At 43.3% G+C, this 22,563-nt stretch overlaps 1 protein-coding gene across 1 annotated transcript in view; it reads left to right on the top strand.

The window, feature by feature from the left end:
• The window catches only part of tmeff1b (transmembrane protein with EGF-like and two follistatin-like domains 1b), a 246,300-nt gene that overhangs the window by 164,895 nt on the left and 58,842 nt on the right, over positions 1–22,563 (top strand). The window contains exon 5 of the mRNA XM_080209917.1: positions 9,639–9,735. Within this exon, the coding sequence (XP_080066043.1) occupies positions 9,639–9,735 (97 nt within the window). The remainder of the gene's footprint in view (positions 1–9,638; positions 9,736–22,563) is intronic.

The raw sequence follows: 22,563 nt of genomic DNA, 5'->3' as shown, positions 1-22,563 counted from the left end.
GATTCCTTGGGGGTGTTCTATGGGGAAGGGGGATTCTATAGGGGGTTGTTTTATTTTGAATTTTGGCACATCCTGCCAATCGGACAAAGATCTTTTTACGCAAATGGTCTGTTTTCGGCCAGCCAATCAATCTTCAGTCCAAGCTAATATGTTACTCCTACACCATGAGCTTTAACGTTTTGCTGTGGCACTTCATCAAATGCTTTTTGGAAATCTAAGTGTGGTACATCTACAAACTCTCCCTATCCAAAGTATAAGTTACTTCTTCAAAGAACTCCATTAATTTGATTAAATATGATTTCCATTTTCACAAAATTATGCTGAATCTTCATGATAACATTGAGCTTTTCTTCACGTCCAGTCATAACCTCTCTAATAATCACTTCAAACACATTCCCCATTACATATATCAACCTAACTGGCTTATAATTTCCTGTTTTCTGTCTCCCTCCCCTCTTAAATAGTGGGGTTGTAATTGTTACTTTCCAGTCACATGGAACTTTTCCAGAATCTGACACCAATGCATCTATTACCTCATTAGCTAACTCTTTTAAGAGCCTAGGATGAAGTCCATCAGGATCCAGAGACTTGTCAGCTTGCAACTCCATCAGCTTACTCAGTACTGCTTCCCTACTGATAGTAATTTCATCAAGTTCCCCTCCCTCCTCCACCTCCCAATTTACAGCTATTACTGGAATGTTTCTTGTATCCACTATAGTGAAGACAGAAGCAAAATGTTTGCTAATTTCACCTGCCATTTCCCTATTATCTACTATTAACTTCCCATTCTCACTCTCCGAAAGACCAACACTCACTTTACTTACTCTTTTCTTGTAGAAATTCTTGTTATCTGTTTTACATTCTTAACAACTTCCTCTTGTACGCTAATCTTTTTTTCCTGAGCAATCATTTAGTTATTATCTGTTGTTCTTTATATTCTGACCAATCATCCAACCTGCCACTCATCTTTCTGCAGTTATATGTTTTTTTCCTTCAATTTGATGCTTTTCTTAACTTCTGCAGTTAAGTGTGGATAGTGGGTCCTCCTTTTAGAATTTTTCTTTACAACTAGAAATCTCTCCTTAAATGTCTGCCACTTCTCCATTATTGATCTATCCCCCAGACTAGTGTCCCAGTTCACTTCAGCTAGCTCAGCTTTCATGCCCACATTGTTGCCCATGTTTAAGTTTGTAAAGCTAAACTTAGTCCCATTCTTCTCCTTTTCAATAAAAGCAAATTACTGCGGATGCTGGAATCTGAAACAGAAACAGAAAATGCTGGAATACCTCAACAGGTCTGACATCATCTGTGAATCATCCTGATTCGAAACGTTTGCTCTGTTCTCTTTTCACAGATGCTGTCAGACCTGCTGAGATTTTCTAGTATTTTCTGTTTTTGCTTCATCTGGATGTAAAATTCAATCATGTTGTGGCAGCTGCTACCTCGAGTGCCTTTATTAATCCTATCACGTGAGACAATACTAAGTCTAAAATGACCTGCTTTCCAGTTAGTTCCAGAATGTGATGCTCTAAGAAATTATCTCAAAAGCATTCTAAGAACTCCTCATCCAGACTGCTACTGCTAATCTGATTTTTCCAGTTTATATGTAAATGAATGTCATTCATGCTATTGCTGTTCCTTTATCACAAACACCAATATTTCCTCTTATTAATTTTGTCCGACATTGTGGTTACTGTTAGGAGGCTGTAAACAACTCGCACCAGTGACTTCTTTCCCCTACCATTCCTCAACTTCACCCAAACCAATTTCACATTCTGATCACCTGAGCCAAGGTAATCTCTAAGTTTTGCATCTGTGCCATGCTTGATCAACAGTGCTAAGCCCTCCATCATTACCTAGCTTCCGATTCTACATCTTCTTCATCCACCTCCTTACCCCTCTGCTTATCATCATGAGCCCTCTCCCTTGCCCCCAACCTTGCACAGCCCTTCTTTCCCATTGCCACTCTTGTCATTGTCATGCCACCACCCACCTACCCCGTTCACACCCCCATCCGTCCAGCCTCACCTTACACTGCACCCCCGGTCAAAGTTTGGACCTTTGTTGTGGTGGCTGCATTTGTTCCATAGCACAGCGCTGCTCAGACAAACACTGGTGGTGGCACAAGGGATGAAAGAGACCCCTGTGATCCGCAACCCCAGGCACAGTGCTGATATGAGACTATGACACAGGGGGTTCATGGCTCTAACATGAAGACCAGCTCAGCAAGGAAATGGAGGGCAGGAACTGGCCTTCCCTGGCAGAGTGGTAAACAGTGCATCAGGAGCAACACTGTAATAGTATTACACTTGCCTCAAAGTCTCATTCAAACTGAAACTACCTTGTGCATATCAGTTTGAGACTGGCATAATCTCATGCTGGAGTGATACAAGATTGCAAGGACTGACTAAATATTAGTGGTCACACCTGCAGGCAACTTCAAAAGCACTTTAGTGTTTTCAAATCCTCTTTTGAGTAAACTTTGTGGTTAGGAACAATGGGTTGAAGTACTTCTTAGAATCATAGAACCCTACAGTGCAGAAAGAGGCCCTTTGGCCCATCGAGTCTGCACCGACCACAATCCCATCCAGGCCCTACTCCCACATTCCTACATATTTTACCCGCTAATCCCTCTAACCTAAGCATGCTAGTACACTAAGGCAATTTTAGCATGGTCAATCAACCTAGCCCGCCCATCTTTGGACTGTGATGCTTGTGATGCATCGAACTATGAAGGGAAAGATCAAAAAACAAAGCTGAATGCGTGCTCCCTAAAAATCACTGAGCTGTCAATCAAAGGAGAGTTAAAAGGACTGTACTGAAATTGAATGGAAACAAAAGTTTCTAAAGGGTTCTAAGATATTTCAAAGACTCTGAACTTTCTAGGAAAGCTCAGAGAGTTTAAATAAAAGCCATGCAAGTAGAATGGAGTTGAGTGAAGAATTTTGGAGAAAGGACCCCCCCGCACCGCCCCCCCCACCCCCCCCCCCAACTTAGTAAAATTGACATTTCTCTGTCAGAAGACTTCAAAGAGGTCACTTCTGAGACAAAGGGAAATCCCTGATTTGTATTCTGCAGTGATTTAAAAACCTACTAGGTTAACTTAGGGCATGAAGATTAAAGTGACCAGGCTTACTTCAAAGTTTTAAGCAGAGAGCTGCCCGAAATCACTATAGTAAGAAGTCTCACACCACCAGGTTAAAGTCCAACAGGTTTATTTGGCAACACAAGCTTTTAAAGTCTCGCTCCTTCATCAGGTGAGTGAGGAACTGTGTTCACAAACAGGCCATATACAGGCACTGTGACAACGGATGAGTGAACATCGCTTGACAATCACCAGGCAGGAGTGTTCCCTTCCAGTTGGGGAATACTTCAACAGTCACAATTTACAGATTATGATTGAAATACGAGTCTATACACGTAATCAAGTCTTAAAGATACAGACAATGTGAGTGGAGACAGGGGCAAGCACAGGTTAAAGAGATGTGTATTGTCTCCAGCCAGGACAGTTAGTGAGAATTTGCAAGCCCAGGCAAGTCATAGGGTTTACAGAGAGTGTGACATGAACCCAAGATCCCGGTTCAGGTTGCCTTCATGTGTGCAGAACTTGGCTATCAGTTTCTGCTCAGCGATTCTGCATTGTCAGCTGTCATGAAGGCTTCCTTGGAGAATGCTTATCCAAAGATCAGAGGCTGAATGCCCGTGACTCCTGAAGTATTCCCTGACTGAAAGGGAACACTCCTCCTGGTGATTGTCGAGCAATGTTCATTCATCCGTTGTCATAACGTCTGCATGGTCTCCCCAGTGTACCATGCCTCAGAACATCCTTTCCTGCAACATATCAGGTAGACAGCATTGGCTGAGTTGCAAGAGTATGTACCATGTACCTGGTGGATGATGATCTACGTGAGATGATGGCATCCATGTCAATAATCTGGCATGTCTTGCAGAGGTTGCTGTGGCAGGGTTGTGTGGTGTCGTGGTCATTGTTCTCCTGAAGGCTGGGTAATTTGCTGCAGACAATGGCCTGTTTAAAGTTGTGCGGTTGTTTGAAAGCAAGAAATGGGGGTGTAGGGATGGCCTTGGCGAAATGTTCATCTTCACTGATGACATGTTGAAGGCTCCAGAGAAGATGCCGTAGCTTCTCTGCTCTGGAGAAGCACTGGATGATGAAGGGTACTGTGTCCACCATGTCCCATGTTTGTCTTCTGAGGAGGTCAGTGCAGTTTTTCACTGTGGCGTGTCGGAACTGTTGATCGATGAGTCGAATGCCATACCCCGTTCTTATGAGTGCGTCTTTCAGCATCTATAGGTACCTGTTGTGATCCTCCTCATCTGAGCAGATCCTGTGTATACAGATGGTTTGTCCATAGGGGATGGCTTCTTTAAAGTGTTTAGGGTGGAAGCTGGAGAAGTGGAGCATCGTGAGGTTATCCATGGGCTTGCGGTACAGTAAGGTGCTGAGGTGACCACCCTTAATGGAGATGCTGTGTACAAGAATGTAACCGATTCTGGAGAATAGTCCATGGTAAGTCTGATGGTGGGATGGAACTTGTTGATGGCATCATGTTGTTATTTCAATGATTGTTTGCCATGAGTCCAAAGGAAGAAAATATCATTGATGTATCTAGTGTATAGCATCGGTTGACGGTCTTGTGCGGTGAAGTTTTGTTTGAACCTGTGCGTAAAGATATTGGGATATTGAGGTGGGAATTTGGTCCCCATCGCTGTGCTGTATGTCTGGATGAATGTCTATGGCAGATGAGAACCTAGAAACTATCATTATCATGAAATAGCTAGTGTTGGGCAAGTTAATGGGGCTAAAGGTAGACAAGTTTCCTGATCCTAATGTAATGCATCCCAGGTACTAAAAGAGTTGGTGGGAGAAATAGTAAATGCACTAGTGGTAATTTACTAAAATTCATTGGCCTGTGGGATGGTTCCCGCAGATTGGAAAACAGCATATGTAACACCACTGTTTAAAAAAGGAGGTAGACAAAGGCAGGTAGCTATAGGCCAGTTAGCTTAACTTCTGAATAGGGAAAATACTTGAATCTTATCATCATGGAAGAAGTAGCGAGACATCTGGATATAGATTGTCCCGTTGGTAAGACAGAGCATAGGTTCATGAAGGGAAGCTCATGTTTGACTAATTTGGTGGAATTCTTTGAGAACATTACATGCACAGTGGGCAATGGGGAACCTGTGGATGTGGTGTATCTGGATTTCTAGAAGTCATTTGACCAGGTGCCGCACCAAAGACTGCTATATAAGATAAAGATGCACGGTGTTACGGGTAATGTATTAACATGGATAGAGGATTGGTTAACTAACAGAAAGCAAAGAGTGGGGATAAATGGATGTTTTTCTGGTTGGCAATCAGTGACTAGTAATGTGCCTCAGGGATCAGTGTTGGGACCACAATTGTTGACGACTTACATTTGGAGTTGGGGACCAAGTGTAGTTTGTCAAAATTCACAGATGACACTAAGATGGGTGACAGAGCAAAGTGTGCAGAGGACGCTGAATTCTTCAAAGGGATATAGATAGTCTAAGTGAGTGGGCGAGTGTTTAGCAGATGGAGTGCAATGTTGATAAATGTGAGGTCATCCATTTTGGTAGGAATAACAGCAAAATGGACTATTATTTAAATGGTAAAAAGTTGCAGCATGCTGCTGTGCACAGGGACCTGGGTGTCCTTGAGCAGGTATCTCTGGGAGTTGGTTTGCAAGTGCAGCAGGTAATTAAAAAGGCAAATAGAATTTTGTCCTTCATTGCTAGAGAGATGGCATTTAAAAACAGCGAGGTTATGTTGCAACTGTATAAGGTGCTGGTGAGGCCACACCTGGAGTACTGTGTACAGATTTGTTCTCCTTACTTGAGAAAGGATATACTGGCACTGGAGGGAGTGCGGAGGAGATTCTCTAGGTTGATTCCAGAGTTGAGAGGGTTGGCTTATGAGGAGAGACTGAGTAGACTGGGGCTATACTCATTGGAATTCAGAAGAATGAGGGGAGATCTTATAGAAACATATAAGATTATGAAGGGAATAGATAAGATAGAAGCAGGGAAGTTGTTTCCACTGGCGGGTGAAACTAGAACTAGGGGGCATAGCCTCAAAATAAGGGAAGCTTATTTTGACTGAGTTGAGGAGGAAGTTTTTCACACAAAGGGTTGTGAATCTGTGGAATTCCCTGCCCAGTGAAGCAGTTGAGGCTACCTCATTGAATGTTTTTAAGGCAAGGATAGGTAAATTTTTGAACAGTAAAGAAATTAAGGGTTATGGTGATTGGGCGGGTAAATGGAGCTGAGTCCACAAAAGGATCAGCCACGATCTTATTGAATAGCGGAGCAGGCTTGAAGGGTCAGATGGCCTACTCCTGCTCCTAGTTCTTATATTCTGATGTCCTTATGTTCTTATGAAGAACTGGTTGTTGAAGGTGAAGGTGAAGACATTGTCCAGAATGAAGCAGATGAGTTGTAGAATTGCATCTGGAGATAGGCAGTAGTCGGCGTTGAGTACTGAGGCAGTTGCAGCAATGCCGTCATCATGGGGGATGCTGTTGTAAAGTGCTGAGCCATCCATTTTGATGAGGAGTGTCCCTGGTTCAACTGCTCCATGTATGCTGAGTTTCTGTCTGAAGTCTATAGTGTCGCAACAGCAGCTGGGGTTTCTTTGTACAATGGGTTTCAGGATGCCCTCGACATAGCCGGAATGGTTCTCACAGAGGATCCCATTGTCTGACACAATGGGACTGCCAGGTGTATTGGCCTTGTGTATCTTCGGGAGACAATAGAGATCTCCAACGCAAGGAGTAAGTGGGATGAGAGCTCAGAGGGTGCTCTGAAGGTCCAGATCAAAGGTCTTGACCAGTCTGTTGAGTTGATTGGTGTGTTTTTTGATCGGATCTACGGGTAACTGTAGTGTTCGTTATTGTTCAGTTGTCGGTACACTTCTTTGCAGTAATCCGTTCTATTCAGTATGACAGTGACCCCTCATTTGTCTGCTGCGAAATCACCATGCCACGGGTGACCTTTAGATCTGCCAGGGCTAGAAGGGGCAGTCCAGTCATGAGACCCCCATCCCAGCGATGAGTGCCCATCTGCCCCCAGCCCCAGCCCACCAAAGGGTCTTCAGGACCCTTGGAGGACCCTACCTCTGCAGCCTGGCAGTGGCAGAGGGGCAAATGGAGAATTAGAACATAGAACATAGAACATTACAGCGCAGAACAGGCCCTTTGGCCCACGATGTTGCACCGACCAGTTAAAAAAAAACAATGACCCACTAACCTAAACCAATCCCTTTTCATCCATAAACCTATCCATGGATCTCTTAAACGCCCCCAAACTAGGCGCATTTACAACCGCAGCAGGCAGGGCATTCCAATCCCTCACCACCCTCTGGGTAAAGAACCTACCCCTGACATCCGTCCTATAACTACCCCCCCTTAATTTAAAGCCATGCCCCCTCGTGCTAGCTTTCTCCATCCGAGGAAAAAGGCTATCATTGTCCACCCTATCTAAACCTCTAATCATCTTATTGGGGAATTCCAAAGAGTAACAATCCTTTGAGAGAAGAAATTCTCCTCATTGCTGTATTAAATGAGGAACTACATATTTTCAAACTGCATCTCCTAGTTCTAGATTCTCCCACAAGGGGAAACATCCTTTTAGCATCTACTCTGTCAAGCCCTCTCAGAATCTTATATGTTTCAATAAAGTTGTCTTTTACTCTTCTAAACTCCAATCAGTATAGAACCAACCTGCTCAACCTTTCCTCGTAAGACAAACCCTTCATCCCAGGAATCAGCCTTGTGAACCTTCTCTGAACTCCTTCCAATACAAATATCACACTCCTCATGTGAACCTAGAGCAAGAGGTCACCGGTATAGGTTGAAAGGTGGTAGATTTAAAACTGACCTGGGGAGGAACTATTTCTCACAGAGGGTAGTGAATTTGTGGAACTCGCTGCCCATGCAGTGGAGTCTGAATCATTGAATGGTTTCAAGAAGGAGATAAATGTATTTCTGATTTTAAAAGTGGGTTAAAGGGATAGGGGGAACAGGTACAGAGGTGGATTTGAGACCAGGGACAGTTCAGCCATGATCAGATTGTGTGGCAGTGCAGGCTGGAGGGCTGAATGTACTTACTTCTGCTCCTAATTCCTATGTCCCAATGTTCTAACCAGATCACTTGGTACTGCAGCATACTGCAATCTCTTCCATTTAAATAATGTTCTGCTTCTCTATTCATCCTGCCAATGAGGACAACCTCACATTTCCCACATTATATTCCCTCTGCCAATTTTTTGTCCACTCACTTAACCCATGTGTCTCCCTTTGCAGACCCCCTTGTGTCCTCCTCTCAGCTTGGCTTCCCACCTATCTTCATATCATCAGTAAATATGGCTACATTCAGTCATTCCCTTCATCCAAGTCATTGATCTAGATTACAGCTGGTGCAATGTGTTTGAGTGATGTGGTTGTTGAGGTAGAATAGCTAGCTGTGAAATGTGGGTGACTTGCTGCAGTTCTCAGTGTGTGAAGGTGAGATAAGGCTATGAATGGTAGGTATGAATAATTACTGATAGAGATTATTGATTGTCGAGTGAAGTGAGTACTGAAATAAGCAGTTTGTCAGAATAGTAACTAAGTTGTAAGGACGTGGCATTTGAGGATGAATTGCACATCAGGTCATTAAACTTCTTCCCACACAGTGTCTAGGTCTTAGGACTGCTCTGCTTGTATTGACAGTGATGACTATCTTCTCCCACTTACACAAATCTTGTTTGCAGGGCTAGCAGACCCTGTTATGGATAGAGAACCTCTCTCCTTCTGTCCATCGCCTGCAGCAAGGCCTGATAACGCTGTCTTCTTGCAAGTTAAGATACCCTTTCCAAGTCACTTCCAGCACTTGCTGCAGACCTTTCTTTTTAAAAATGTGCTCATGGGATGGGGTATTGTGGCTGGATTAGCATTTGTTATCTATCCCTGGGGGTAATTAAGAGTCAACCGCATTGCTGTGGATTTGGAGTCATAAGTAGGCCAGACCAGGTAAGGACAACAGATTTCCTTCCCTAAGGAATATTAGTGAACCAATTTTTTTTTACAACAATTGACAATGGTTTCCTGGTCATCATTAGATTTTTATTGAATTCAAATTTCAGCATCTGTCATGGTGGGATTCGAACCTGAGTCCCCAAAGCATTACCCTGGGTCTCTGGATTACTAGCCCAGTGTCAATGCCACTACACAATTGTGATGCAGGCTGGCTTTGAGTGCTGCTAGCCTCACACAAAGTTTGGCCTGCTGCTGAGGTTTGAAGTCACTCGACAACTTGTTTAACAGCAGGCTACATGCTTCTTTCATAGACAATACCAAGTTTTCATGCTACCTACATTGGAAGGAATGGGCCTATGTCAATCCCACATTGCAGTCTCTACACCCATTTTTGGGGGTGATCAAATTTCTGCATGTTAGATATATCATGTTATCAGGTATGTTTGATCAGTGAACAGACATTTTCCCTCAATTATGCACAAAATTATACAAAGCCAAAAGAAGTTTGTTGCTATTTTGATTATTTTTAAAATATATTGTCAGGAACATCTAATTATCTCAACAATTATTTCTGTGCAGAGTACGAAGGCTCAGGAACAGAAAGACGGCAAAAGCACGTGAAATGTGGAAAATGCAAGTATGGAGCTGAATGTGATGAAGATGCAGAGGATGTCTGGTAATTTATCTTTCAAAATGTTCAGCAGAGGTAACATAACTGTAGGGGTAAAACAAAAAGCAGTAATAACTCTGCATTTCTAATCAAAACAAATAGCAATTATTTGTGCATCAGTTGAAAACTGAACAAGAACATTCATTTCATCTTGTGATCTCATTTGCAAGGTATGTTTTTTTTTTCTGTAGGAATAGTTTTAGGTAGGTATGTGCTGTCCTTACTATCTACAGCAATGCTGTGAATGAGACTGCATTGACTGATGAGCCTTTTGCACAGGAGGATGGATGAGTGTTTTAACTCTCATGCCACACACTGGATTTATACTAGATTGTGTAAAGCTCTATTGATTAGAAATGGGCAGCACAGAAAGTTGAAACAACATGCATGAGAACTAAAATGGAAATAAAATCAGAAGAATGAAGTAAAGGCAAATATAAAAATATAGGCAAGTATAATGGGAGAATAAAAATACAGATTAAACCATATTTACATTGCTGAAAATCTTTAGGTTAGGCTGTGGTCTATTTTGTTAGATTCTCTCTAACATATAATGGCCTTTTTCTCCCATTATGCTAAGTTACTTAAATGTGAACAATATATTTTGCGTTTAAAGTAGGTTTAACATGTAGATCTGGAGAGTTGCCTCTGTGAATCTGTCCCACAGCAGCAGAGATCAAAATCATACCCACCTTCAATATGAAAACCAGATTGGAGTTATATCCCAAAGGAGCCAGGAGACACTCCATTTGTAATGAAGCAATGCTCCGATGATATAGGACACAGGAATCCTCATGGAGCACATCTACCAGGCAGCATTGAACTTCACTAAACTAATGTTTGCTGAACCAGATTGGCTTTCTTTTTTGGTATGCCAATCTTAAAACAGGTACAAAACAACAGCATGTATATTCATCATTGTGAAATTACAAATCACTGCATCTTTCTCTGTAGATAGTTTCACAATTACAATCTAATCCTACGTTCTCATTTCACACTCAGCTCTAATATGAAAACTTCTTAGAAAGTTTATCAAATGGGAAAAGTGCATCATTGATGTACTCATGATAGAATGAAAATATGACTCTGTAATAAATCAAATGTATGACTTTAATCTGCATATGATGATACAGTTCATTACACCTGTAATAAATTTCTGCAAGGAAAGTACATCCATCTCTCAAAGGTTCTGTGCTACTCATCAGTCAGTTTTGAGTGAATTCACCTGGGCTAAGTTGAATGGACACGCAACCAAGAGGCCAGAGACAACCCAGCCAAAGCCATTTTTGGAAGTCCTGCAGAGATTGGGTAACCATCAGGTAGTGAACTGCTGAGTGTCAGAGTTTCTTCTTTAAGGGCAGAGGCTCTTTCCCCCAAGAGCTGGTGGCCATCAGAAGGCTGGCAACTCCCCAGTCCCTGTAGCGCACCAGAGGCAGTGGCCATTGCTAGTGCTGCAGTGGGTCAGAAGCAGCAATGCTGGTAGAGACCCTGGAATTAAGGTATATTTGGGAAACTCACCAGGGCCTGAAAGGAGAGGGAGGTTGTGACATTGCCTCTCACCCGAGAGATGATCCTCCAGTTAAAATCACCACCAGTCAGCTCTGCCCCTCAGAGGGGATTGCAGCCTATGGTCATCCAGGACTTTACCTTTAGTTTGCATTTACAATGCCAGCTGGCACAGGACTGCAAAGGGAAGCTGTGTGGTTAGCAGCTTAGTGGGAGCAGGCAGCAGGACCAGAGAAGGGCATGGTGAAGAAGAGTGGTGTGGAGGAGGGTTGGGAGAAATGAGAAAGAAGTGAATGTGCAGAGCTATAGCAAGGGTGGTTTGGTTTAGCTTGATAAACAAGGGTAAACAACATTGACAGATGAAAAAACGGCCCATTTATTGATGCCAGAAAACGTGTCATATTTTTCACGTGTTGGAGCTGTGGGTGGACAAGTCAGAATTAAGGGACTTAAGTGTGCAACTGGTAAGAGAAAGGAGAAGCTGAAGCTATTTTTGCTTTCCGGGATGATTCTAGACTGATGAATGGAAGTTTAGGTACAACCTAATCTGACAGTGGACGACCAAGTCAGGCGTATACCAACTGTACTCAACTCTGCATTCCTTAGGCCTGAAGGTGAAGTGATAGGTTCCATAGCAGAAGTAAATACTGGGAGACAATGAAAGGTTTGCTTGGGTCATTTGAACAATAAGAAGTCTCACAAAATTGGGTTAAAGTCCAACAGGGCTATCTGACGTGATTCACCTGATGAAGGAGCAGCACTCCAAAAGCTCATGCGACAAAATAAACCTGTTGGACTTTAACCTATTGTTGTGAGACTTCTTACTGTGTCCACCCCAGTCCAACACCAGCTTCTCCATTTATTGGGCCATTTGAGTTAGCAAAGCTATTGGTCAAATTGACATATTATAGTGAATGCAGGATCAAAGTTTAGGATCAAAATGCAATTGTAAATTATTTTGGCACAAGTCTTTCCCAAGGGCAAATGTAGAAATAAATGCAGCTGGAAGGAAGCAGGAGCCTGTGCGCGGTATGAGGATTAGAAATGGACATGTTTGAGATTGAATTTTCAGGGTAATGAGACTGAGAGATGCTGAGCTCAAAAATGTAACAACAATTATGGATAGTTTATATGGAGAGAGAGGTTAAATACTGACAGCAGGCTGATTAATGTAACATAAGAACATAAGAAATAGGAGCAGGAGTAGGCCATCTAGCCCCTCGAGCCTGCCCCGCCATTCAATAAGATCATGGCTGATCTGTCGTAGCTCAGTTCCACATTCCCGCCCTCTCCCCATAACCCTTAATCCCCTTGCCTATCAAAAACCTATCAACCCGCGTCTCAAAAATATTAAGCGAGGCAGCCTCCACCACTTCAACGGGCAGAGAATTCCAGAGATTCACCACCCTTTGAGTGAAGAAGTTCCTCCTCAACTCCGTTCTAAACCACCCCCCTTTTATCTTGAGGCTGTGCCCTCTAGTCCTACTGTCCTTTCTGAGCGGGAAGAGCCTCTCCACCTCTATCCTATCCATCCCATTCAACATCTTATATGTCTCAATGAGATCTCCCCTCATTCTTCTAAACTCTAACGAGTACAAGCCTAGTTTATTCAGCCTCTCCTCAAAGATGAGAGGCTAGATTTTTATTGTAGGAAACAGGAGCAGAAACCCACCTGGAGTGGAAAATTGACTAAAGTTCAGACAGTAATTGATTGATGTGGAAAGAGGTTTCCTTTCCAACTGGAGCCAGTATTAGTGGGATAGGAGGCCGGTTAGGTGAAGGGCAGTATTTATTTAGACACCCAATGTAACCAGTTACTGAGACTACTGGTTGTCCTGATGGAGAAATCTGCTGGTTGTGTCAAAGCCTTCTGCTTCATCTGAGGGAAGCAAGATGTCATAGGCGACCAAAGGCCTGGTACCCATGAGGGATCGGAGGAAGCTTTTCTTCTTGGAAGTGGCAGGTAAAGCCACCTCATCACACAGAAAGGACATCTCTCTATTCTGTCTCAATTTCCTCCACCTCTCTTCCTTCCTGCTCCTCTCTTGATGAGTTGGCCTTTTCATTTTCCTCAAGGTCTACCCTTCCCTAATGGCACATGTTATGGAAAACATAATTGCCTGCTGCAATAGCCAACCCTGGCAGGAACGTATTGGAGAGCACCACCCAGGTTCAGGCACTGGATCTCATGCCTTCTGAGCCTGATATGCCCCAGCAGATATGAGTCTGATGTGTTGTCCAGTCTGTTGGCTGGGTGATGCAGCCACCTTTGAGATCCTGTGGAGATCCAGCAATAAAGAAATTCAAGGCTCCAGGTATCTTGACTGTGACTGGCAGGGGCTCCTAATCAATGTATTGGGTGTAAGATCCACATTGACATGGGTACAGATTTATTTTCTTTATTAGTGTCACAAGTAGGCTTACATTAACAGTGCAATGAAGCTACTGTGTAAATCCCCTAATCGCCATACTCCAATGCCTGTTCGGGTACACTGAGGAAGAATTCAGCATGGCCAATGCACCTAACCAGCACATCTTTCAGAATGTGGGAGGAAACCGCAGCACCCGGAGGAAACCCAGACAGTGACCCAAGCTGGGAATTGAACCCTGGTGCTGTGAGACAGCAGTGTTAACCATGGTGACACCGTGCCACCCCTTCATTTGCCTAGGGAGTCACAGTCTCCTTTGGTACTGATTCTCATTCATGTCCAAGCATCTTCAGCTTTGTCTGTAAATCCTGTGCTCAGAGTAATGTTTGCTTCTGCTTTATTCCTCTAATCCCTCTCCTCTGGCCTCTTGGTGCCCAGAGCTCCACCCAGCCTGTGCCCGCTGTTATTCCTGATCTTCAGTGGCCTTGATATCTGAGGATACAACACCTGTTTCCAGCTGCAACCCTCCTGGTGCTGAGGGGGAATCCAAACTGTCCATTTCTCCGAAGCAAATAGAACTCTAGAAGGGTGACAACATCCTGAACTGGCAAAGTTCTTAATACTGTCTCCCCCATGACTATGATGGGTTGCTCTAACTTTTACTTCACAACCACCTATGATTAACATTTAGACTTAGCTTCAGAAGCTTTTCTGGCCTCCCTGACCCACCCTGACTTTCTCCATGCCTGCCTTCAGCTGATCTTCAGAAAGGTGAGCTTTTAACAAGACCTTATCCAGCTGAATAGACCTCATAAGAAGTGTGAGTGAGTTTACAGGCCTGCGCATTCCTCCACCCTCGCTGAAGGTTTGGGCAACGAGACCTGAGGTGCGATGTTGACACACACAATGTTGCTGCCACTTTTTCAGCCTGCTTACCTCTGCCCAGGCCTGATTTGGACCATGGGGTTAGGCCCAGGAAGTTGCAAATCAATGGTTATCGGGGGAACGAGAGGGAATATGTGATGAGAATCTCAGCATAGGGCTGAGGGCAGATTTTTTTGGAGAGGAGGATGAAGAGAGAAATACGATACTTAAAGAGTCAGAGGAAGGTGGAATGAAGTCAAAGTGTGACTCGATAATTACCAGCTTTTGTGTGGACACTGGGCAGAGCTGGTGGTACAGTCAGGTGGAGAAATTCTATAAACGGCATGCCATGTTATCACCCATAAGCCATACTTCAGACAAAATCAAGACATCAATACCGTCATCCCACAGTAAGGTCATGGATAGCAAGGACGTTGATTGTAAATGAACAGAAATTCTGTAGGGAGATGTGCAGAGTTGCAGTGATTGTTGATCAAAAGACCTTGATGTATTAGAGAGGATTCGAAGAATAACAAGTACGTTTCAGAGACTTAGCTCTGCATTATAAGAAGAGATTTATATGGCTAAAGTTGTTTCAATTACAAAAAATAAATTGAATGCAGGAAAACCATTTTTTGAAACGCACCGTGGAATGGATAATGCAAATGCAAGCAGATATTTAGACTGTGAGCACAGAACCAAAAGACATTGGTATATAATTAACAAGCCCTAAGCAAGACTTGAAACTGGAAGCAATTTGTATTTCCCACCGAGCTATGAATAGTTATCAGTTTATGTTATAGATTCCCAGATAAGGCAGTTAATTCTGTCTGAGTGTACACCTTAAAAAAAACTCTGCATGAACATCCAAGTGGCAAAATGTTTGAGGGTTGTCAGGGTACAAAAAAGTCATGTTGACTGAATGCAGTGTGATTAAGATTAGATCAGCATCCTGAATTAATGCTTGAATTATTGTCATTTTTGGAGGGAGCGTGCACACAGGCAGAAATTTAGTGAAAGTGGAGATGATGGAGCAGATTCGAGCTGGTATTGAGAAGGAAAGTGCTTCCCAGGACCCAATTCCTTTTTTCTCTAGTATCTATCTTATGATGTCAAAAGTTTGAACCCAAAAGCTTGCCATATTTTTGGGTCATCTGGGACACTGTTGGATCAGGTGGAGGTGACTATTAGGACAGTCTTGCACAAACATATCCACAGCTGAGGGGGTGACTACTTTGTGCCCACCTCTTTGTCAGCTCTACCATTCTCTTCTTACTCAAAGAGGTGATGATTGCAAAGCCTACACCTCTTGAACACAAAAGCCAAAGAAATGGAACTGGCAAGATAATGTCACCCACTGGCACTCCCATGTCGAAGCAAATGTGCAGAATTCAAAGCCAGCGGAAAGAGAAACATCAAAATAGGAAAAGGCGTGTTAGCCTTAAAGAACATTGCTTTAAACAGCTGCTGTAAACAATCCAAGAAAAGACTCTCTGAAATAGCCTAACAATCCACTCAGTTGGGTCAAACTGCTACAAAAAGCCAAATAAGGAGACAGAAACTGGATGGACCACACCAACCTAGGCATCAGAAAAAACAGTGGCACATGCAGCCCAGTTGTCTCTACAAAGTGCTCCGCACCTGAGGTCTTGTGTTAAAATTGCAAGAGCTGCCCCAGAGACGAGGCAAGCAACAAACTGACCAATGGTATCAACCCAGACACTTCCATCACCATCCCCGGGTGTGTCCTATTTCATCAGTGGTACAATTGTGAGGGAGTGGCCCTAGGAATCTTTATGGAGGGAAAGCGAGAGGGGGATACTGAAAGTGCATGATCAACCGTGATCATATTGAATGGTGGTGCAGGCTCGAAGGGCTGAATGGCCCACTCCTGAACCTATTTTCTACGTTTCTATGTTTCAACATTAACTCCAGGGCTAATGGAAGTCTAAGGCATTGGGTAAAACCTGGACAACACAACTTCCCGTGATTACCATCAGATGAATCAGAAGATGGAGATAAGGAGAAATATTTTCCCTCAGAAGATCGTGAGTCTGTGGAATTCTCTTAATTCTCAGAGAGTGGGATAAGCACGTTCATTGAATACTTTTAAGCAGAGACAGATAGATTCTTGACTCACAAGGAAGTAAAAAGGTGATAGGAATAGGCAGGAAAGAGGTTTTGAGGCCACAATAACATCAGCCATGATCTTATTGAATGGCAGAACAGGCTTGAGGGACCAAATGGCCTACTCCTGCTCCTAAACCATATGTTCATGTGTTCTCCATGTTGAATACCACTTGGAAGAATCATTGACAGTAGAAAAGTAACAGGATGTACTTCAGTGTTCATTACCAAAACTGGCTCAGTAACTCACTCCTGGCTGCACAGGCCGGGCCCTGAAGGACATATCTGTGAGTCATGGACCTGAGTTGGATGGTGAGAAAACATGAAGGAAAAATCTATCAATCTATTTACCATACATCTGTCCATGACAGTATTGGTAGGAATGACCATTGCACAGTCCTTATGGAAATAAAGTCCCATTTCACAATAAGAACCAATTCATCATATTGTGTGACACCACCAGAGTGCTATGTGGGATATATTCAGAACAGTTCCAGCAGCCTAAAAATAGGCATGCATGAGATATTGTGAGCCACCAGCAGCAGCGTAATTGTATTCAACAACACTCTGTAGTCTCATGACCCAACATGCTTTACAATTACCATTACACCAGGGGACCATGTCTGGTACAATGAGGATTGTAGGACAGCATGCCAGGAGCAGAATTAGTCTTACCTGAAAATGAATGGCCAATTTCATGGACAGGAATATATGCATGTTAAATAGCAGAATAAGCACACTACAGACAGAGCAAAAAAATCCCATAATCAGCAGATCAGAGCAAAACTCTGCATTCCTGGTATATCCTGATGATAAACATCTAATAGGACATGGGTGGCACAGTGGCTGCCCCACAGCATCAAGGACTCAGGCTCCTGTGTGAAGTTTGCACATTCTTCTTGTATCTGCATGGGTTTCCTCCAGGTGCCCACTATTCCTCCCACAGTCCAAAGATGTGGAGGTTAGATGGATTGGCAATGCTAAATTACCCCTTGGTGCTCCAGTTTCCTTCCACCATCCAATGATGTGCAGGTTAGGTGCATTGGCCATGCCAAATTGACCCTAGTTTCAAGAGGATTAGCAGGGTAAATAAGTGGGTTTACAGGGATAGGGTGGGATTATTGTTGGTACAGGCTTGATGGGCCAAGTGGCCTCCTTCCATACTGTCAGGATTCTATGATTCTATACCCCTGGGTTGGATCTCCTTATGATCAGTGGAATCTGGTGGATTACCACTATTTCATGTTGGTAATGCTTGGGTGGTGAGCAGAGAATCAGATTTCTATGAAACACAATAAATAGCTTAAATGAAGTAATTTTATCCATTAAAAGAAAAAGATGGAAACCGGGATTTTCCAGCTCCGCCCACCACTAGGATCTTCTAGTTTCAACATTTGGCTGGCCCATTTCCTCCACCTCTGCAAGCTTTGCCACCACGAGGCCAGAGGCCAGAAAATCCCACTGCGAGTGTAGTTTGAGTGTAGGAAGTTCAATTGTTACCCATTACCAATTCTTTTTTTAAAAAAACCATTACAAAAGTTTCTGCCCCTAGAAGGGTAGATATTCCAATCCAATTGGTTGATTGTGCCAGTATTGTTCATGGATCTGGAGCGACAGTTCCTCCTCATGGAATATGATTTTCCAATGTGCTTCCTTTGAGTGAAAGTTGCTCTTGAGAAAGAAAACTATGCAAGAATTTTGGCAAGACTACAAAAAATATGCAAAGGATTAAATTAATTTTTGTCATGATTACTTGGCCTCCTTGCTGGGAATGCGTTTTTTAAAACAAATGCAAACAAAATAAGTGTTGTTGAAAAGGCACATTTGGCCTTCAAGAGCTTGTTAGCATAGGAGTGGGTCGAACTGCTTCCTGCTGCAACTTACTATATTGGTTTTGTAACTTCTGTTCTGTTTGGAGTGTACTGTCACATTTGTTTTTGACTCCATTTTTTTCATTAGTTTCACCTGCTTTCTTCAGCTTAGCATTCCTAAAAGCTGCAAATTCCAAAGATAGGAATTCTTCCAGGGATCTTCACATACTGTTCACTTTCTACTTTTGAATATAAAAGTAGGGAGGTCTTGCTGCGGCTGTATAGGGCACTGGTGAGGCCGCAGCTGGAGTACTGTGCGCAGTTTTTGGTCGCCGCACTTACGCAGGGATATTTTGGCCTTGGAGGGAGTGCAGAGGAGGTTTACCAGGCTGATTCCGGAGTTGAGGGGGTTGAACAATGAGGAGAGGCGGGATAAACTAGGCTTGTACTCGTTAGAGTTTAGAAGAATGAGGGGAGATCTCATTGAGATGTATAAGATGTTGAATGGGATGGATAGGATAGAGGTGGAGAGGCTCTTCCCGCTCAGAAAGGACAGTAGGACTAGAGGGCACAGCCTCAAGATAAAGGGGGGGCGGTTTAGAACGGAGTTGAGGAGGAACTTCTTCACTCAAAGGGTGGTGAATCTCTGGAATTCTCTGCCCGTTGAAGTGGTGGAGGCTGCCTCACTCAATATATTTAAGATGCCGGTTGATAGGTTTTTGATAGGCAAGGGGATTAAGGGTTATGGGGAGAGGGCGGGAATGTGGAACTGAGCCACGACAGATCAGCCATGATCTTATTGAATGGCGGGGCAGGCTCGAGGGGCTAGATGGCCTATTCCTGCTCCTATTTCTTATGATCTTATGTTCTTATGTTCTTTCGAGGAGCAAGAAGATCTTAGGAAAGATCAAATGCAAATCCACATATACCAAAAGCACACTCTTAACCACTCAGTTATACCTTGGTCAGTTCGAAAGCTGCAACGCTCTCCTGGCTATCTAACCACTCCACTTTCTTTTCAGCTCTGGCTTATAAGACAGTCGCAGACAAAAGGTAAACACTGATGTAAAGATTTATACATGCAGCCAGGATTACAGCAAGTCAAACCAAGATTCAGACGTTATAGACTCATTTATGGTAGAGAAAAAGGGCATTTGGTCCATTGAGTCCATACCAGCTCCCAGCAGAGCAATCCAGTCAGTCCCATTCCTTCACTCAGTACCCGTAACACCGAAAGTTTATTTCATTCAAGTGTACATCCAGTTTCTGTTTAGAAATGCTGACTGATTCCTCTTCCACCACCCTCATGGGCAGTGAATCCCTGTTCATTACCAGTCACCGCATAAAAAACTTCTTCTTCACATATGTCTGGCATTTCTTATCCAAAATCTTCAATCTGTGTCCTTCAGTCCTGATATAGTATCAGCCAATGGGAAGAGTTTTTCCTTCCCTGTCCTAATCTTGTGCATCTCTATCAAATCTCCCCACAATCTTATTTGCTACAAGGAGAACAACTTCAGTCTTTCCAGCTGTGATGACACTGTGCTATTAATATATTTCATGTTTAAAGGGAGGGGGAGGGCAACTCTTAGATTCAGTATTTTGTTACAAACAAGTGTTTTTTCTGGTAGGTATACAGCAGATGCTGGAAAGCAGGATAATTACTCATTTTAGCTATGTAAGTGTTTATTTAGCATAAGGCTGAATGACCTTTTGTTTACCAAAGGAGAGGACACTTGGGGTGTTTTGTCAAGAGTTCAATTCAATTCAATTTAACTCTTAACCATTGAACAATCTTTAAACATGAAAAGACAGAACTCCTAACTTCTAACTTCTTATTATTCAGTTCCAATTAAATAATTGTTCTCTTTTAGACTTAACCCTCACTTTAAAAATAGTTAGCAAGTTAAACTGTTTCATTTTGTTCGAATTAAACTTAAACGGTATTATGAAGAAAGCTTATTTTGATTAAAAAAAACCTCTAATTTGTCAGTGGAATGAAGGCTGGAGTGAAGCATCCTTTTCTCACATTTATGCCAAAATGGAAAAAAAATTAGGGTCTCATCTGGCTTCACAGTATACCTTGGGGTTTCTGATCTGTCATCCTACAACCTAACTTTACATCAAACACCACCCCACCTCCCTCAAATCCCTGGAATCATTCTGGGAAATCTCACCTTTACCCTCTCAAGCCCCTACATATCCTTCCTAAAGCGTGGTGACCAGAACTGGACACAACATTCCAGATGTGGCTGAACCAGCGCTTTATATAGTACAACATAACTTCTCTGCTTTTGTACTTAATGCTTCTATTTATAAAGCCCAAGATCCCATATACAAAGAACAAAGAACAAAAACAGCCCGGGAAACAGGCCCTTCGGCCCAACGAGCCCACGCCGCCATCTCAACACCACCAGTCCCCCTCTCCACCCACGACCCTTGTCTAATGTTTTATGGCCATCCAGATTGAGGGAAACTGATTTAGGGACAATTTATTACTGCCAATCAGCCTAACAGCACATCTTTGGGGTGTAGGAGGAAACTGGAGCACCCGGAGAAAACCCACGCAAGCACGGGGAGAATGCGCAAACTCCCACAGACACCGGCCCAAATCCATGTGTCTGCACAACAATCAGTGATAGTCACTGAGCTGTCGTCTTGCCCAGTATCTGGTCCAGTTTAAGCACATACTAACGACATGAAGCACTAGGCCAATCTTGAACAACCAAGAGCAGCCCAAGTACAACCCATCGCGTGTATGCCCCTCATTGGACACAAGGCGGACCGAATTAAAACCTGTGAATGAAAAGGAAAAAAAAACGTTATTATTGTACCATATCCATTTACCTTACCAGGGACGCCCCAATGCTAATGACCCTTATTTAAAACAATCTCCTATATCCACCCATCTCCAACCCACTCATGTGCCTGTCTAAGTTACTCTTAAATGACTCTAGCGTGTTTGCCTCCACCACCTCACTTGGCAGAGCATTCCATACCCCCACTACCCTCTGTGTGAAAAACCTCCCTCTAATATCTGTGTTATACCTCTCCCCCCTCACCTTAAGCCCATGGCCCCTTGTCCTACGTGTCTCTATCATAGGAAATAGCTTACCTCTGTTTACTCTATCTACACCCTTCATAATCTTATATACCTCTATTAGATCCCCCCTCAGTCACCGTCTTTCAAGGGAAAAGAGCCCCAATTTCTTCAATCTTTCCTCATACCCCAGTCCTTCCATACCAGGCAACATCCTGGTAAACCTCCTCTGCACTCTCTCCAGAGTCTCCATGTCCTTCCGGTAGTAAGGCGACCAGAACTGGATGCAGTACTCTAAATGTGGCCTAACCAACGTTCTGTACAACTGCAACATTAGACTCCAGCTCTTATATTCTATACCCCTTCCTATAAAGGCTAACATACCATAGGCTTTCTTCACCACACTCTCCACTTGCACTGCCACCTTCAAAGACTGGTGCACTTGCACCCCAGGTCTCACTGCGATTCTATACTCCTTACGGGATTACCCTTTATCATATAACTCCCCCCTACATTATTCCGGCCAAAATGCATCACCTCACATTTATCCGGATTAAACTCCATTTGCCATGTATCTGCCCAATCAACCAGCCTATCAATATCCCGCTGTATTGCCAGACACTGCTTCTCACTGCCCACCAATCCAGCCATCTTGGTGTCATCAGCAAATTTGCTGATCACACCACCTACTCCCTCTTCCAAATCATTTATATACACTACAAAGAGAAGATGTCCCAGTACTGAGCCCTACGGCACACCACTAGTGACAGACCTCCAGCTAGAAAAGGACCCGTCCACTACTACTCTCTGACTCCTCTTTGCAAGCCAGTTCTCTACCCATCTAGATACCTGGCCACGTATCCCATGAGCTTTAATCTTCTCTACCAACCTACCATAAGGGACTTTGTCAAACGCCTTACTGAAATCCATATAGACAACGTCAACGGCTCATCCTTCGTCGACCGTTTTTGTCACCTCCTCAAAGAATTCTACCAGATTCGTAAGGCAAGACTTCCCCTTTACAAAGCCATGCTGCATATCCTTAATCAGATCACAACGCTCTAAGTGCTCATACATCCTATCCCTAAGAATCCTCTCCAGCAATTTGCCTACTACT

Source organism: Carcharhinus amblyrhynchos, chromosome 2 (genome assembly GCF_965287045.1).
Source record: "Carcharhinus amblyrhynchos chromosome 2, sCarAmb.v2.hapA, whole genome shotgun sequence".
Lineage (NCBI taxonomy): Eukaryota > Metazoa > Chordata > Chondrichthyes > Carcharhiniformes > Carcharhinidae > Carcharhinus > Carcharhinus amblyrhynchos.
This window is presented reverse-complemented; position numbering and strand designations above follow the sequence as displayed.